The following is a 17,959-nucleotide window of genomic DNA, read 5'->3' as shown; positions in this document are numbered from 1 at the left end:
TTGCCATGAAGGCTTAAAGAAGGAGGTTTCCGGGCTTCCCTGGTGGTGCAGTGGTTGGGAGTCCGCCTGCCGATGCAGGGGACACGGGTTCGTGCCCCGGTCCGGGAAGATCCCACATGCCGCGGAGCAGCTAGGCCCGTGAGCCATGGCCGCTGAGCCTGCGCGTCCGGAGCCTGTGCTCCTCAACGGGAGAGGCCACAACAGTGAGAGGCCCGCGTACCGAAAAAAAAAAGAAGGAGGCTTCCATCAATTCAAGGCATAATGTGAACATCAGAGGCCCTCATAACAGCATTTAAAGACCCTCATCCTCTATAGCCAGAGAGCAGAGTATTTGAAAATTATGCCCAGGATTTAATCATAAGGTTGGCAGACTGCAGATGAAACTGAAGGCTCAGTCATGACAATTTACACATGCCAGAGTCGTTGCCTGATGACAAGGAGTAAGACTTTGAGGCCTACAGTGGGGACACTTATGAGTATGACCTTAGAACCCTGAATCCTAGATTCTCTTGAACACTCCTGACAGAAGTAGCCCTCTGTCATTTGCTAGAGTAGAATAGCTTCCTTTTCTCTGGACACAGTGCAAAGATTTCACCTGAGGGTTATGCTTCCTAAAAAGATGTCCTCCTCCAGAGTGTCCTCTGCCTCTACTTATTGTCTTCAGATCAGTAAGAAGCATCAGGTCTCAGTGTAGCATGAATGGGAAAACACAGTCTCTGCTATAGGAAGAGATAGCTTATTCACTCAGAAAGTTGCAGAGCCTGGCAAGTATGCAGAGGCAGGAATCAGGAGTGCACAGTGAGGGTGTTGGACCTGGGGACATGGGATATAAGACTGGAGAAGGGAGACTATACTGATACGGCGTCACTCTCCTATATTTCAGGATTTCATATCTTAGTGAGTTTATGTGGAGTTGCTAATGGCTTTTTAAAGTGTGGACGTGATGCTTGCCTCTAGTTAGTGAGGTGGGAGTTGCTGGAACTGTCTTGGGAAATTTTGAGCACTGGGGTCAGAAACTCAGGAGGTTGGATGTATTGGAATGCATGTATTACATAAGATCAGACTGCCCATTAACTGACTATATTTTCTTGGAGGTCTTCCAGAACACTTCCTTCACTAGGACCATAAGGAGTACAGCAGTAAGGGGAGCCCTGGAATCTGTGGAACTCAGTGGTGGCTGTTCTCTGTAGGTCCTGATAGACAGTAAAAATGATTCCAGTCAGCTGGGCTCTCTAGTGACAATGTGTATGTCAGGATTCCAGAACAGTAGAGGCCAGGTGGTGACATTTAACTCTTAAATATAGATATAATTACCTTAATAGTCAGCAAGACCAGATGACCATCAGGGGGTACTGGTCAGCAGGGATATGTGGAAATGCCTAAGTGAGTTCTGAGGGATGAGCTAAATTGGCAGCCAACTAGATTATTGTTGGACTTGTATCACCAGAAAAAATCATGAACCAATAAGCAGAAGGTTGATGTCAGCTGCCTTAATAGAAAATTGTGATCCTTCAGTCTTTTCATGATTCTGATTTGAATCTCTGATTCCCAGAGCCCATCAGTTAAAATAGTGGTTGGGTTCCTTTGAGGAACCACGCTATGCCATCTCATCAATACACACAATACATTCTCCTCCATTCTATCCAGTGGGACCTCAAGCCATTTAGTACATAATTGGTCACTGGAAAATGGCGCACACATCCTTTTGAAGTATGCACACATACTTTTGCATTTAAGTGTTGAGTATCCACTTAAAATGCCTTGTGACGCTAATCATATCTGCATGAGCAGTTCTTCTCTCCAGTAAATTGCACATCACAGTGAAAAGTGAGCTTTCGTGGTTCTTGTGTATTTTTCATCGTATTTAGTGCAATACTGTAAACATTAAATGAAGCCATGGGACCCATATGAAGTGCCACTAGGGATACTGGAAGTGCTCCTGAGAAGCAGAGTCTTGACACTACAGGAAAAAGCTGAATTGCTTGATACGTACTATAGATTGAGGTCTGCAGCTGCAATTGCCTGCCATTTCAAGACAAATGAATCCAGCATAAGGACCATTGTAAAAAACAGAGAAGGAAATTTGTGAAGCCATCACTGCAGCTACTCCAGAAGGTGCTCAAACCTTGTACTCATTGCATAATACCTTTTAATCTCATATTGAAAATGCAACTTATGTGGGTGCAGGATTGTTGTGAGAAAGGCATACCTATAGACTCTAATATGATTCAAGAAAAAGTGAAGTCATTATATGTCAATTTACAGCAAAAGGAAGATGAAGGGTCTAAAGCTGGAGAATTTAACGCCAGCAAAGGATGGTTTGATAATTTTAGAAAGAGGTTTGGCTTAAAGAATGTCAAGATAACAGGAGAAGCAGCTTCTCCTGACTGAGAGGGAGCAGATGAGTACCCAGATGCCATTAAGGAATCATTGATGAGATATCTGCTTGAACAGATTTTTAATGCAGATGAAAATGCTGTATTCTAGAAAAAAATGCCACAAAGGACTTCTATTAGTAAGGAAGAGAAGCAAGCACCAGGATTTAGGGCAGGAAGGGGTAGCCTAACTCAACTGTTTTGTGCAAATGAAGTCAGGTTTATGATCAGGACTGCCATTGTCTATAAAGCTGCTAATCCAGGAGACTAGCAGGGAAAAGAGAAATATCAGCTTCCTGTCCTTTGATTGTACAAGAAGGCCTAGATAACGAGAACCATTTTTTTGGATTGGTTCCATTGATGCTTTGTTCCTAAAGTCAGGAAGTACCTTGCCAATAAGGGACTGCCTTTTAAAGTTCTTTTTGCTATTGGACAGTGCCCCCTGGACGCCCAGATCTCCATGAGTTCAACACCAACGACATCAAAGTGGTCTCCTTGCTCTCTAACATCTCTAATTCAGCCTCTAGATCAGGGCATCCATAAGGATCTTTAAGCCTCATTACGCACAGTACTCTATGCACAGGATTGTCAGTGCTATGGAGGGGAACCCAGATAGGGAGAACATCATGAAAGTCTGGAAGGATTTTGCCCTGGAAGATGCCGTTGTGTTATAGAAAAAGCTGTGAGAACTACAGAGCTTGAACCAATAAATTCCTGCTGGAGAAAACTGTCCAGATGATCCTGACTTCACAGGATTTATGACAGAGACAGGAAATCGTGGAAGAGATTGCGGATATAGACAAAAAAATTAAAAAAGGTGGGGGTTGAAGGGTTTCAAGATATGGATCTCGGAGAAATTCTAAAGCTGATAGATACCACACCACAGGAATTAACTAAGGACAGCTTGATGGAGTTGAGTGCTTCTGAACCAGTGCCAGACAGTAAGGAAGAAGATGTAGAAGAAGCAGCACCAGAAAACAAATTGACATTAGACAGTTTGACATGGGGTTCTGATTATTCAAGACTACTTCTAACTTCTTTCATGACATTGGAGCCTTCTGTGATATGGCCGCTGAAACTAAAGCAAACGGTGAGGAGAGGTACTGTATAGAAACAATTTTTAGAGAAATGAAAAAACAAGAAAAGTCCGACAGAAATCACAGTACATTTCTGTGAAGTTACACTAGTGTGCTTGCCTCGCCTGCCTCCCCCGCCCCTCCTCCACCTCTTCCTCCTCTGCCTACTCAGCGTGAGACAGCAGGGGTGAAGACCTTTAAGATGATCCACTTCCACTTAATGAATAGTAAATAATCATCGTGCCATATAGTCAATCAACTTATCTCTTGTGTATGTGTGAGTGCTTTCCTGTGAAAATGTAATAACTGTATGACAAGAACTGTGTGTGACTTTTTTTTTTTTTTTTTGCGGTACGCGGGCCTCTCACTGTTGTGACCTCTCCCATTGTGGAGCACAGGCTCCGGACGCACAGGCTCAGCGGCCATGGCTCACGGGCCCAGCCGCTCCGGGGCATGTGGGATCTTCCCGGACTGGGGAACGAACCCATGTCCCCTGCATCAGCAGGCGGACTCTCAACCACTGTGCCACCAGGGAAGCCCCTGTGTGAGACATTTTTGTGTCATCATCATCATCTGAGTATTCGTCATGTAGGTCATTGTGTTTAAGACTTGTATTGAAATGGATAGTCTATCCTTACATAGGCATAAAGTGAGTGATATTAATATAAAATTAATGTGTTAGATTTCTTACTGTTTTATAACTTTGCTTTCAAAGAATTACCTTACTGTACAGTAGGCCTCTCTCTCTTATAGTTGGAGAAACTGCATATCAGCCTATCATCACTGAGTGGTTTTTAAATGAAAGTAACAGTGTTTTTGGTACTGTATTGTAAATATGACTGTAATACTGTATGCCATAAAGATTTTTTTTTACCGTCTTTATTGGAGTATAATTGCTTTACAATGGTGTGTTAGTTTCTGCTTTATAACAAAGTGAATCAGCTATACATATACGTATGTCCCCATATCTCCTTCTTCTTGCATCTCCCTCCCACCCTCCCTATCCCACCCCTCCAGGCGGTCACAAAGCACCGAGCTGATCTCCCTGTGCTATGAGGCTGCTTCCCACTAGCCATCTACTTTACATTTGGTAGTGTATATATGTCCATGCCTCTCTCTCACTTCGTCCCAGCTTACCCTTCCCCCTCCTCGTGTCCTCAAGTCCATTCTCTACGTCTGTGTCTTTATTCCTGACCTGGCCCTAGGTTCTTCAGAACCATTTTTTGTTTTTTTTTTAGATTCCATATATATGTGTTAGCATACGGTATTTGTTTTTCTCTTTCTGACTTACTTCACTCTGTATGACAGACTCTTGGTCCATCCACCTCACTACAAATAACTCAGTTTTGTTTCTTTTTATGGCCGAGTAATATTCCATTGTATATATGTGCCACATCTTCTTTATCCATTCATCTGTCGATGGACACTTAGGTTGCTTCCATGTCCTGGCTATTGTAAATAGAGCTGCAATGAACATTGTGGTACATGAATCTTATTGAATTATGGTTTTCTCAGGGTATATGCCCAGTAGTGGGCTTGCTGGGTCATATGGTAGTTCTATTTTTAGTTTTTTAAAGGAACCTCCATACTGTTCTCCATAGTGGCTGTATCAATTTACATTCCCACCAACAGTGCAAGAGGGTTCCTTTTTCTCCACACCCTTTCCAGCATTTATTGTTTGTTGATTTTTAAAATTTTATAATTATTCATTCATTAGTGTGTAGGCTAAGCTACTGTGAAGCAGCCCTATTGATTACACTACATTTTACCATAAAACAATCATATTGCTGATTTTTTGTTATCAAAGCATGAATTGCTGTACTTGTAAATAAATACAAATTTCTTTTTCACATTTTTTCAGTGCTTTGTACCATATAAGACAACACTGATGTAGGTACTGATAGATGATTCATCTTGTGAACAGATGACATAAACTTATGGTATTGATAAATTGGGTACAGTACTGTAAAATGTAATTTCTCTTCTTTATGATTTTCTTAATGACATTTTCTTTTTACTCTATTGTAAGAATATAGTTTATAATACGTATAACATACAGACTTTGTGTTTATTGACTGTTTATGTTATCGGTAAGGCTTTCTGGTCAACAGTAGGCTATTAGTAGTTAAGTTTGGGGGGGGAGTCAAAATTTATACATGGATTTTTGACTGTGCAACGGGTTGGTGCCCCTAACCTCTGCATATTTTAATGGGCAATTGTACAAAAGAAAAAAACCCCACAGATAACACAAACATGTGGAGTCTAAACAACATGCTACTAAACAACTAATGGATCAACAAAGAAATCAAAGAGGAAATCAGAAAACACCTGTAGACAAATGAAAATGGAAACACAGTGGTCCAAATGGTCCAAAATCTGTGGGATTCAGCAAAAGCCCTTCTAAGAGGGAAGTTTATAGCGATACAAGCCTACCTCAGAAAACAAATCAATCTCAAATAAGCAACCTAACCTTACACCTAAAGGAACTAGAAAAAGAAGAACAAACAAAACCTATAGTTAAAGTGAGAGAGTGGCATTGACATACATACACTACCAAATGTAAAATAGATAGCTAGTGGGAAGCAGCCACATAGCACAGGGAGATCAGCTCGGTGCTTTGTGACCACCTAGAGGGGTGGGATAGGGAGGGTGGGAGGGAGACACAAGAGGGAGGGGATATGGGGATATATGTATACGTATAACTGATTCACTTTGCTATACAGCAGAAACTAACACAACATTGTAAAGCAATTATACTCCAATAAAGATGTTAAAAAGAAACAACCTATAGTTGACGGAAGTAAAGAAATAGTAAAGATCAGAGAATAAATAAATAAAATAGAGACTAAAATAAACAATAGAAAAGGTCAATGAAGCTAAGATCTAGTTCTTTGAGAAGATAAACAAAATTGGTAAACTTGTAGCCAGATTCATCCGGAAAAAAAGAGGGTGTAAATAAATAAAATCAGACATGAAAGTGGAAAAGTTACAACTGACACCAAAAAAATTCGAAGGATCCTAAGAGATTAGTATGAACAATTATACACTAATAAAATGGACAACTTATAAGAAATGGATAAATTCCTAGAAATGTACAATCTCTCAAGACTCAATCTGGAAGAGGTAGAAAATATGAACAGACTAATTACCAGTAATGAAATTGAATCAATAATCAAAAAACTTTCAACAATCAAAAGTCCAGGACCAGACAGCTGTACAGGTGCATTTTATAAAGCATTTAAAGAAGAGTTAACTATCCTTAGACTCTTCCAAAAAATTGAAGAGGCAGGAACACTTCCAAACTCTTTTCTGTAAGACCAGCATCTCCTTCATACCAAAACCAGACAGACATACACACACACACACAATTATTCACCGTTTCAAATTAATCACTCATCAGTTTTTGTTTTTTTTTTTTTTGCGGTACGCGGGCTTCTCACTGTTGTGGCCTCTCCCATCGCGGAGCACAGGCTCCGGATGTGCAGGCTCAGTGGCCATGGCTCACGGGCCCAGCCACTCCACGGCATGTGGGATCTTCCCGGACCGGGGCACGAACCTGTGTCCCCTGCATCGGCAGGCGGACTCTCAACCACTGCGTCACCAGGGAAGCCCCAGTTTGTATTTTTAATGTGAAATATTTTCTAAATTATCAGTAATTTCAATTTTTATTTTATTTTGATCCACTAATTGTTTTTAAATTGTTTCTTAATTTCAAAGACTTTAAATTGTTAATTAAAAAAATCTCTTCATTGACTTGTTTTGTAAATCTGGACTTTTTAAGTAGACTTTAATTTTATAGCAGTCGTAGGTTCACAGCAATATTGAACAGAAGGTACAGAAATATACCCCTACCCCGTAGATTCATAGCTTCTCCCATTATCAATACCCCTCACCAAAGAGGTACATTTGTTACAATTTATGAACCTACATTGACACATCATTATCACCCAAAGTCCAGAGTTTACATTCAGGTTCACTTTTAGCTTTGTGCATTCATTCTGTGGGTTTTGATAAATATGTAATGGCATGTATTCATCATCATAGTATCATACACAATACTTTAACTGACCTAAAAATCCTCAGTACTTCTCTTATTCATCCCTCCCTCTCTCCTAACTTCTGACAACCACTGATCTTTGTACTGTTTCTATAGTTTTGCCTTTTCAAAAATGTCGTGTAACTGGAATCATATAGTATATAGCCTTCTCAGAATGGCTCCTTTCACTTAGGAATATGCATTTTCATGGCTTGATTGTTCGTTTCTTTTTAGTGTTGAATAACTTTCCATCATTTGGATGTACCACAGTTTATTTATCCACTCACCTACTGGAGAACATCTTGGTTGCTTCCAAATTTTGGCAATTATGAATAAAGCTGCTATAAACAACCATGTGTAGGTTTTTATGTGGACATAAGTTTTCAACTCCTTTTGGTCAATACCAGTGAGTGCAATTGTTGGATCATATGGTAACAGTATGTTCAATTTTGTAAGAAACTGGCAAAATGTCTTTGAAAGTGGCTGTACCATCTTTCATTTCCACCAGCAAAGACAGAGTTCCTGTTGCTCCACGTTCCACATACCTGTCAGCATTTCGTGCTGTCAGCATTCTGGATTTTGGCCATTCTAATAGGTGTGTAGTGGTATCTCACTGTTTTAATTTGAATTTCCCTTATGATATACTATGTGCAGTATCTTTTCACGTGATTTTTTTTTCCATCTGTAATCTTCTTTGGTGAGATATCTGTTCAGATCTTTGGCCTGTTTTTTAAATGGGATATTTGTTTTCTTACTGTTGAGTTTTAACAGTTCTTTATATATTTTGGATAACAATCTTTTATCAGATTTGTTTTTTGCAAATATTTTCTTCTAGTCTGTTGCTGTATTCTTCATGTGTATTTCACTCATCATAATGTTTTGATATTCACATTCTTGCATCCATGTAGCTATAATTTGATGATTTTCAGTGCTGTAGAATATTTCATTGTACGATTATAGCACACTTCATTTAATCACTTCTATTTTTTGATTTGATAATTCTAGTTTTGTTTTTTCACCATTACAACTAATGCGCTTATGAGTATTCTCATCTATGTCCCCTGGTTCACAAGTGCATACATTTTTGATAGGTCTGTGTTGGGCATCCATTTTTTCAATTTTAGAGGATTAACTCATAAAATTGTTATATGAAATTATACTCCTTCCAGGGCTCTATGATTTCCTTAATGCTCTACCCTCTTGACAATACTTGGTGTTATAAGAGATTTTAAATTTAAGGATTCTGATGGATGTATAACTGATACGTTGTAATTTGAATTTGCATTTTCTTAAGAACTGAAGTGGTTCTTTAGTTCTTAAAGGTTTAGTATGTATAATATTATAAAAGTTTTATATGTTTAATCATCAATTGAACTTCTCTTTTATGAAATAGTGCTCTTTCAAGTTTCTTGTGATTCTTTTCTATAGTATTCTCTTTTGGTTAAGCATTTGTAATAATGTATTATGCATTCTCGATGCATGTCTTTTGTTGATATGTGTGGTAAATGCCACTGTGTGGAATGGGTTTCACACTGTTTTTTATGTCTTTGATGAAGAGAAGTTCTTAATTTTAATATCCAATATATCAGTCTTTTCCATATGGTTAGTGCTTTTGGGGGGTTCTGTTTGTTTGAGACTTCCTTGTCTTCCCCTGTATTAGGTAATATCACCAAGGTGTCCAGATGGTTTTAGGTTTTTCTTTGTGGGCATGTTTTAATTACTTCTTTAAGATATAAACTATTGAATTTCTTCAAAAGTAATAAACTATTCAGATTTTTAATCTCATCCTAAGTCTCTTTTATTCTTTGGCTTTAAGAATTTTTTCTTTTTGTTTTACCAGTTTTACTATGATTGCTTAGTTATTATTATTATTTATTCATTTATCATGTTGGGCATTTCAGAAAGTTCAGCCAGTACTCTTCAAGTGTTGCTTCTTCTCCATTCTCTCTGTCTTCTGCTTTTGGAGTCCAGTAACACCAGAACTTTTATATCTTCATATTTTTCCACTCTCTCCTGACCTGTTTTTCAGTTTACTCTTGTTTTTCCACTGTGTGTAATTTGCTGTTAATCTCATCCATTCAGTTCCTAATTTTGGTTATTGTATTTTCATTTTCTTGTTTTTATATTTTCCAGTTTTTCAGACTAAATTCTTATTCTTAATCTGTTATAGTTTTTAATTGCCTTTTATAGTTTACAAAATTTAGACAAATTTTTAATCTTGCCTGTAATCTCCTCCAATATAATAGCTATTTTAAAGCCATTGGCTTTTCCTAGATAATATCTAAATTCCCATGGCTCTATTTCCATCATCCTTTGTTTTTCCTGGTTCCTGTTCTTGTTTTCTTACCTATTTCCATGCCCAGTTATTGTTTTATTTTGTACTGATACCATATTTGCAAAATATATTTATAGAAAATATGAGACCATGGGTTAAATCTTAGGGGAATTTGATTCTGCTCTGTGTCTGAGGGCACATAGCATTAATCATTTTCAGGAATAAGGATGGTTCAAAGTAGATCTGCAGTCTCTGGAAGGCCTTTTTATGACCTTAAACCTAAGATTACACTTTGGGACTAAACTCATGAACCTTTGGTGGCCCTGGAGTCCAATCCTTTTCCTGTGAAATGCTGTTCCTATTCATAATTGGCGAAAAAGGGATCCCCGAAATGATTCTATGTCCTGGGAGTCCATTCTTCTCTGCATCCTGGCCTGGTAATTTTTCACTCTTTTGTTCTCCAATACTTTTGAGCATTAAAAAAATAAAACCTACTGTTTTTAGTAGTCTTCAACTACCTAGTTACTTCTGTTTATTATTATTGGACTTTGAAAACATAAACAGCCTTACAATTCTAGAACCTGTATCTCCTCAGGTTCTATTTCAGTATTTACCATACCTTCATGTCTGAATTTTTGTTTATTTAGGATACATTGTCTGAGAAGTGTGGTGTCAATATTAATACTGTTATAGTGCTTAATATCATAATTTTGTTTATATTATATGGTATTATTTTTATGGGTTTCTTTAGAGGAAGAACAAAGCAAAAGCAAGGGTGTTTTACCTCATGTATAACTTTCATAATTTTTCATAAAAACACAAATTTATTTATCAGATTCTCAGCTGTTTTAAATAATCTGTTATGATATTTCAAAATTATAGCAACTAGATGTCCCTCTTTTTAGCTTCTGAGGAGAAAAATTATATCTTGTGATAAAATATGTATATATATTTAAATATTTAAATCAATAGGAACAAAATGAAATGCTATATTTGAACACTTAGAAATGTGGAATTATTTTATATTCTGTTTTTTAGAAAGTGATACTTATCGTGTAATGTGATCATTCACATAAATGGTAACCATTATTTAGGTGACATATAATGATAATATTTACCCTTTCAAAGTCCCTAATGAATATTTCAGCCTAAATCTGTTTTATAAAAAGATCTGGCTGTTTGCTTAGTGGGAATAGAGGATGATTATCTCTTTGCTTAGACACAGAAATACTTTGAAGTTATGTTTTTAATTAAGCCATGCAGAAGATTTCTGAGGCTTTTAATGTTTGTATCTAATATTTATACAGAAAGATGCTGAATTTTATTTTTTAAATTTTTTTAAGATGCTGAATTTTAAAAACATTACTTAGCTTACATATCAGAATTATTTTTAATGTAATTTATATAGTACAATATTAATTTGTTTAAAGAATTATTATTTATATCTATACTTTTCCCTTCATATTCTCTTTACCTCTTATAATCAGAGTTTGAATTTGATCAAATACTTTTTATCAAATTATTTATGATATGAATTAGATTAGTACATATTCATATCTCAAATAATTGTATTGAAATATAATAAAAACTTTATGTATAACAAAAATATTATCGTGGACAGGTCCTAAGGTGACTACTACTGATCTCTGCCTTCTGGTATTCACACATTATTGTATAATCCCCTTTCATTGAGTCTGGGCAGGACATGTGACTTGGTTCTAAACTAGAAAATTTAGCAAAGGTGATGGGGTATCACTTCTATGGTTATGTTTAGTGTTTTGTGTGTGTGTACGGTGTGAGGATTGGGTCTAATCCTGTATTTTTCCAAATGGCCATCCAGTTGTCTCAGTACCATTTAAGACGATGAATGTCTTTACTCCAGTCATTCAGAACACTATGCTTATCTTATACTAGATTTCTAGATTTTTCTGGAATTTCTGGAATTTTGTTTCTGGAATTTCTCTTCTGTACCATTTATCTTTCAATTTATGTACTGATGCCATACTGTTTTAATTTTATAGATGTTGAGTATATTTTAATGTCTTTTCAGTCTAGCTCCCCTCAAAGCTCTTCCTTTTCATTGCTGTTTCTAGCTATTCTTGTATGTTTATTTCTGTATATGAACATTAAGATCAACTTTTCTAGCTCCTTTAAAGCTCATTAGAATTTTTATTAGATCAAATTAACCATTGTCATTGAGATGAACTGACAACCTGATGATGTTGAGATAGCCTAATGAAAAATGAGGAATATCTTTCAGTTTATTTATATCTACTTTTGTGTTTTTCAGGCTGAATTTTATGCCTAAAATTTCATTATGTTTCCTCTGCAACTATTTATTTCCCCAGTTGTTTGTAAGCACTGGTGATTCTTTAAATAATACCTGAAATTAAAATACCAAAAATTGGTGTTTAAGCTCACTCAACTCATAATTATATATTTTGAAAATACTTTTGATACATTCAAAATTCTTTCAATAATTATTAATATAAAACCTTTTAGACAATGTATGTTTCTAATTTGCTTTCTTGAGTTTGAAAATATAAAAGAGAATGTCGTTTTTATATTGGACACCTTCAAGAACTCTATAAAGCCTCTGAGTTTAATTCTTAACAAGGTGGTGTTAATTCCTTATTTGTGTCAAAATTCTGAGCTTGAGTTATAAAAGCCAGCAGAAGTTACTTCCGAAACAAGAGCATATAATTTCATCCTTCTGAGAAAATGTGTGTTTTGGAGAAAATAATTTTTTTTTTTTTTTGCGGTACGCGGGCCTCTCACTGTTGTGGCCTCTCGCGTTGCGGAGCACAGGCTCCGGATGCGCAGGCTCAGCGGCCATGGCTCACGGGCCCAGCCGCTCCGTGGCATGTGAGATCTTCCCAGACTGGGGCACGAACCCGTGTCCCCTGCATCGGCAGGCGGACTCTCAACCACTGCGCCACCAGGGAAGCCCTGGAGAAAATAAAATTTTAAGTATTCCTTTTAAAAACTATATTATGTTGAAGGTAAACATGTTACAATAATTTCCAGTCCAATATATTATTATATAATTTGAATAAACTAATTATTAATAACAAAAATGAAAGCTTCATATCTTCCATATTGGAAAATAGGTTTGTATTGGAGCTCTTAAAGTCAACTCATAGATAAATTAAAAAGTACTTGAAATCCCTTGTCATTTGTCAAAGTTATTCATCTTAGATTGCTATGTGAACTTGAAAGCCATCTATTTAGGCAGTAAGATATACAGGGAATACCATGCATAACACAGCAGGGAATATTATGTCCTGTTCTAAAAATAGTGTTGTGATACCCATTTGCAACAAGTCAAGTTCACTTTTTGTGAGAGAACAAGGAGTTGTAATGGTATTGTAAATCAGTCCTTTATGTATATACTTGGTACAAAGTGATAGGATTTAAGTAAGTGAGTCTAAAGGAAGGGACAATAGTATAGGAATAATATAGATTCTGAAGTGCTTAACCTAGCAGTAATGAGTATGATCATTTTCGAAAGCTAGAAAACTACTGTATAACACACATTTAAAAAGTAACTTTTGGAGAAGTCACAGAAAACCTAAGATTACCCCTAAGTTCCTTTTTTCCAGAGAATAAAGTTAGTGGTATAAAGGGCTATATATTTCTACTTTAATCTTGTAGTTACTGTAGAAAAGTATTTACTCTTCAACTCATTTTTTTTTTTGTGGATGCAAAAAATTATCAAGCACATGACTGAAAATTGCATTCAGAATGTAACTGATTATTTATTATTCTCAACTGTTCGACCCTTCATTATTTAAAATATATATGTATTAAAATTATTTCTCAGTTCTAAGTAACTCTACTAAAACTAAAGACATTTTTGGAAGAATTTTCTCACCTTTTAAAATTCTGCATATAATTTAAATATTGAGTCACTTTATACAATTACCCTTGTGTACATTTTATAATAATTAAATTTGGATGGCGTTCCAAGAAGTAGTAGTATGCAAAGCCAAGCTATATATCTGTTAGTCACTAATTGTCATTTTAATTGAATTGTAGAAATAAGGATTGAAAGAATATGGGCTTCACAAATTTTCAAAATACTTATGATTTTCTCCCACTGCTATAGTTAACCATAATTTTAAAGAATTTAACTTAGAATTCATGAGTTTGAACGCTCATGTGTTCTTTCATTTTGTTATAATCTGCTTACATGAATTTAGAATTTGAACTCCTGAATTTAGGGTTGGATGATTTAGAGAAAACTTTACTCCATTACACAATTGAGGAGGTTTTTTTTTTCAGTATGCAGGCCTCTCACTGTTGTGGCCTCTCCCATTGTGGAGCACAGGCTCGGGACGCGCAGGCTCAGGGGCCATGGCTTACGGTCCCAGCCGCTCCGCGGCATGTGGGATCTTGCCGGACCGGGGCACGAACCCGTGTCCCCTGCATCGGCAGGCGGACTCTCAACCACTGGGCCACCAGGGAAGCCCGAGGAGGTCTTTTTAAAATACAGATTCATTGGTTTAGAAACTGGGGAAAGATATATTAATTTCAAAGAATACCAGAAGTAAGAAAAAGATGTGATTTATGAATTCCCACAACTTTTTCCCCCTACCTAAAAATGTCTTTAAATCTTTATCCAGACTTGAAAATTCTTCCCCATATTGTTAAAGGAGAATACATATCCCCCAAACTTTTATCCCATCCCCTATATTCCTCTTGTGTATGTTTGTCTTTTCCATTTATTTCTTCTCTCATGCATTCCCTTATATAGGCTTTCTACATTAATTCTTTTGAAGATTTGTTTTTAAAACTTCAATTAATAGTAGTTTTTAAGATGTTTTAATGTAGAGTTTAATTACTTTTTTGCTGGAAGGAAAAACATGAGGGTTTTGAATTTTGTTGCTTAATAGTAAATGAGATTTTTGTATTTCTACAGATGTGACTCTGAAAATCGCTATGTTGGTAATCCACTTAGAGGAACATGTTATTGTAAGTATTTGTATTTTTTATTTTAAATAGTTGGTTTGTTTTATTAGTTTCAGGTGATTTTGCAGGTAATAAAATTCATATTGAATAACTGATGTTGTCATTAATATGTTACCATTTCTATTTTTAAATCTTTTAACTCCATATATATTGCTAAGAAAGTCAATGTCTTCTTGCTATATTCTCTAATTATATTTGGTGCATTTTTTTCTACTCTGAAGAGTAAAACAGCAATAGATCTTATTCTGAACATGCAACAAAATATAGAACTTGAGTAAACTCAGCTGGATATTGATGTAATCTTTTTCATTATGATTAAATTTTGAACAGATAGAATTTTGTGATAGATTTTTCCGGGAGGCAATTTTGGTTATTACTAAAAAGCTGTGCTGATTTTGTACTGAAAGATCCTTTGATTGGGTAATGATCATGTGGCAGATGTATGTTTAACTTTCAAGAAACAAACAATTTCCAAAATGGTTGTATTATTTTACATTTCCAGTAGCAGTGTATGAGATTTTTAGTTCTTCAGAATCTCTCGGTAAAAAAACCTTTTGTAGGTTTCATCATATCTTTTTTTACGTAGACAATAATGTGTTCTGCAAATAATGGAATTTGATTACTTCATTTTCTCGCTGGATGCCTTTTTTTTTTTTTTTGGTCTTATTGCATTGGTACCTCTGGTATCATGTAAAAAGATATGATAAGCATGCAATTATTTTTGACTTGTTCCTGATCTTAGAGGGAAAGCACTCAGTCTTTCACCATTAAGTATGTTGTAAACTTTTCATATATGCCTTTATTAAGTTGAGGAAATTCCCTTCTATTCCTACTCTGTTGAGTATTTTTATCAAGAATGGATGATTTTTATGTCATACATTTTTTCTACCTCAATTGAGATGTCCATAAGGTGTTTCTATTTTACTTTGTTAGTATAGTAATTTTAGTTTCAAAAATTAATGGATGGTATCACATTATATGGATATATCACTGTTTTTTGGTCCATTTACCAGTTGATGGACATTGGGATTATTTCTAGGCTTTGGCTGTTAGAAAAATGCTGACATTTAGATAGTCTATATACTTTCATTTTTGGGGGGTAGATTCCTAGGAGTGGAATTGGGAGGCTAGATGATATGCTTATGGTCAAGAAACTGTCAAATGATTTTATAGCATGGATATACCGTTTTACATTCCCACTAGCAATTTATATGTTTCAGTTTTTCTACATTCTCATCAACACTTTATATTGTCTATCTTTTTGATTATAGCCATTCTAGAGTATTAGTAGTATCTTGTGGTTTAAATTTGCATTTCTATTGTGACTAGTAACTCTGAGTTCAATTTCATGTGTCCATGTCTTGAACATGTTTTGTTAGATATGTAAAATACTAATTTCCTAATACTTTTGTTACTATTTCAAATAGTACCTTTTAAAACTACATTTTCTATTTGTTTGATATGGTAAAATGAACTTCATTTTAGTATACTGATCTGACATTCATAAAGGTCAGTGAACTCTGTTATTAATTCTAATAGTTTATAAATGTTTGATTTTTAAATACAGTTAGTTATATTACATGCAAATAACTTTTATTCCTCACTTTTCCAATTTTTTATCCCATTATTGGGATGGTTGGGCTCTCTCTTTCAGTGCTGAGTCAAAGTGATGGTAGTAGACATTACCATCAAGTTGAGAGTTTGCTATAATTTATAGAATATTCCCTGTATCAAGTTAAGGAAATTCCTGTCTATATTAGTGTGCTGCAAGATTTCATCATGAGTGGCTTTTTCCTTTACCTTGTTATATATGAAGCTGAATTAATAGATTTAGATTAATTAGACATCTTTTCATTCTGGGGTAAACCAAACATAGTTATGATATATTATTTTTGGGGATACTGCTAAATATTATTTGTTTATATTTTATTTAGGATTATTTTCAGTATAAATGAATGCAGACTATATTTTTACATTATTTTTTTCTGATGAATTGACCTTTGAGTTGTTGTTTTTCTTTTCTAACTTCATATTGTGTAACTATGGTAATAACTTTTAAAGTTGAATTTGACAAGATTGCTGTTTTATTTTTTTATTTTTTAACGTCTTTATTGGAGTATAATTGCTTTACAATGGTGTGTTAGTTTCTGCTTTATAATAAAGTGAATCAACTATACATATACATATATCCCCATATCTCTTCCCTTTTGTGTCTCCCTCCCTCCCACCCTCCCTATCCCACCCCTCTAGGTGGTCACAAAGCACCAAGCTGATCTCCCTGTGCTATGTGGCTGCTTCCCACTAGCTATCTATTTTACATTTGGTAGTGTATATATTTTAAAACAAGAATAGTTAAAAAATATCAAGTGAACTTCAAAGGTTAGCTAAATTCAACTGAGATCTCTGGGTCTCGTGCTTCTTTTTTGGTAGTTTTTTTTTGTTGGTGTTCATCTTTTTTCCCCCCCATATTATAGCATTGGCTTTGGGTTTATTCATCCTTTCCACTGATTTTGTTTTCTAGTTCATCAGTTTTAGGTTTTGTCTTTAGTAATGTCCTTATCTTTTATAGTTTATAATTGTTGTTTTGCCTACATTTGATATGTTTTCTTATTAATATTATTTTCTACATAGTTTATGGTTCAATTTTTATATTCTTTTTGTATTTTATGTAAGAATTTTCTTAATTTCAATTAAGTAAATCTTATTAAAACCATCTTTTAGTTATGTTTTCTAATTTTCTTGAGAATGCGGCATAAAAAGATTCCAAAACCTACTAAGGTATTTTTGTAGCCTATGGGACATTTGACAGTGTTTGGAGGCATTTTTATGTATCACAAGTAGGAGTGGTTTGTGGGTCCTATGGACTTCCAGTGGGTAGAGGGTGTTATATATTCTACAATGCACATGAGAGCTCCTTAGAACAAAGAATTATCGGACCCAAAATTTCAACATTGTGGGGGCTGAGAAATCCTGATTTAGAGGTTTAATCAGATACAGATATGATTTTGGAGGAAACACTATTTCACAGGTGGGTTTGTGTTCTTCATGTAGCAGAAGTAAGTAATGTCTGCAAGTCTCTCTTTTTATGTTCTTAGCAGAGACTGATGTGCAATGTTAGATTGTAGTTGATTAAGAGTTGTAAGCTGGTATTCTAACTACTTTATTTCTTGATTGAAAAACTTCTGTAAAATCAAATTTCCTCATGCGAGGTATTTGCTTTCTCATT

General features: G+C 35.4%; 1 protein-coding gene across 2 annotated transcripts in view; it reads left to right on the top strand.

The window, feature by feature from the left end:
- ATRNL1 (attractin like 1) overlaps positions 1–17,959 on the top strand; it is a gene marked incomplete at its 3' end in the record, with an annotated part of 683,994 nt that overhangs the window by 206,672 nt on the left and 459,363 nt on the right. For both annotated transcript variants that reach the window (XM_082854377.1, XM_082854378.1), the window contains exon 21: positions 14,684–14,736. In XM_082854377.1, the coding sequence (XP_082710503.1) occupies positions 14,684–14,736 (53 nt within the window). The remainder of the gene's footprint in view (positions 1–14,683; positions 14,737–17,959) is intronic.

This window comes from Leucopleurus acutus (assembly GCF_964270905.1).
Source record: "Leucopleurus acutus genome assembly, chromosome: 14".
In the NCBI taxonomy this organism is placed as follows: Eukaryota; Metazoa; Chordata; class Mammalia; order Artiodactyla; family Delphinidae; genus Leucopleurus; species Leucopleurus acutus.
The sequence above is the reverse complement of the archived record's forward strand: the minus strand, read 5'-3'. Positions and strand labels throughout refer to the sequence as shown.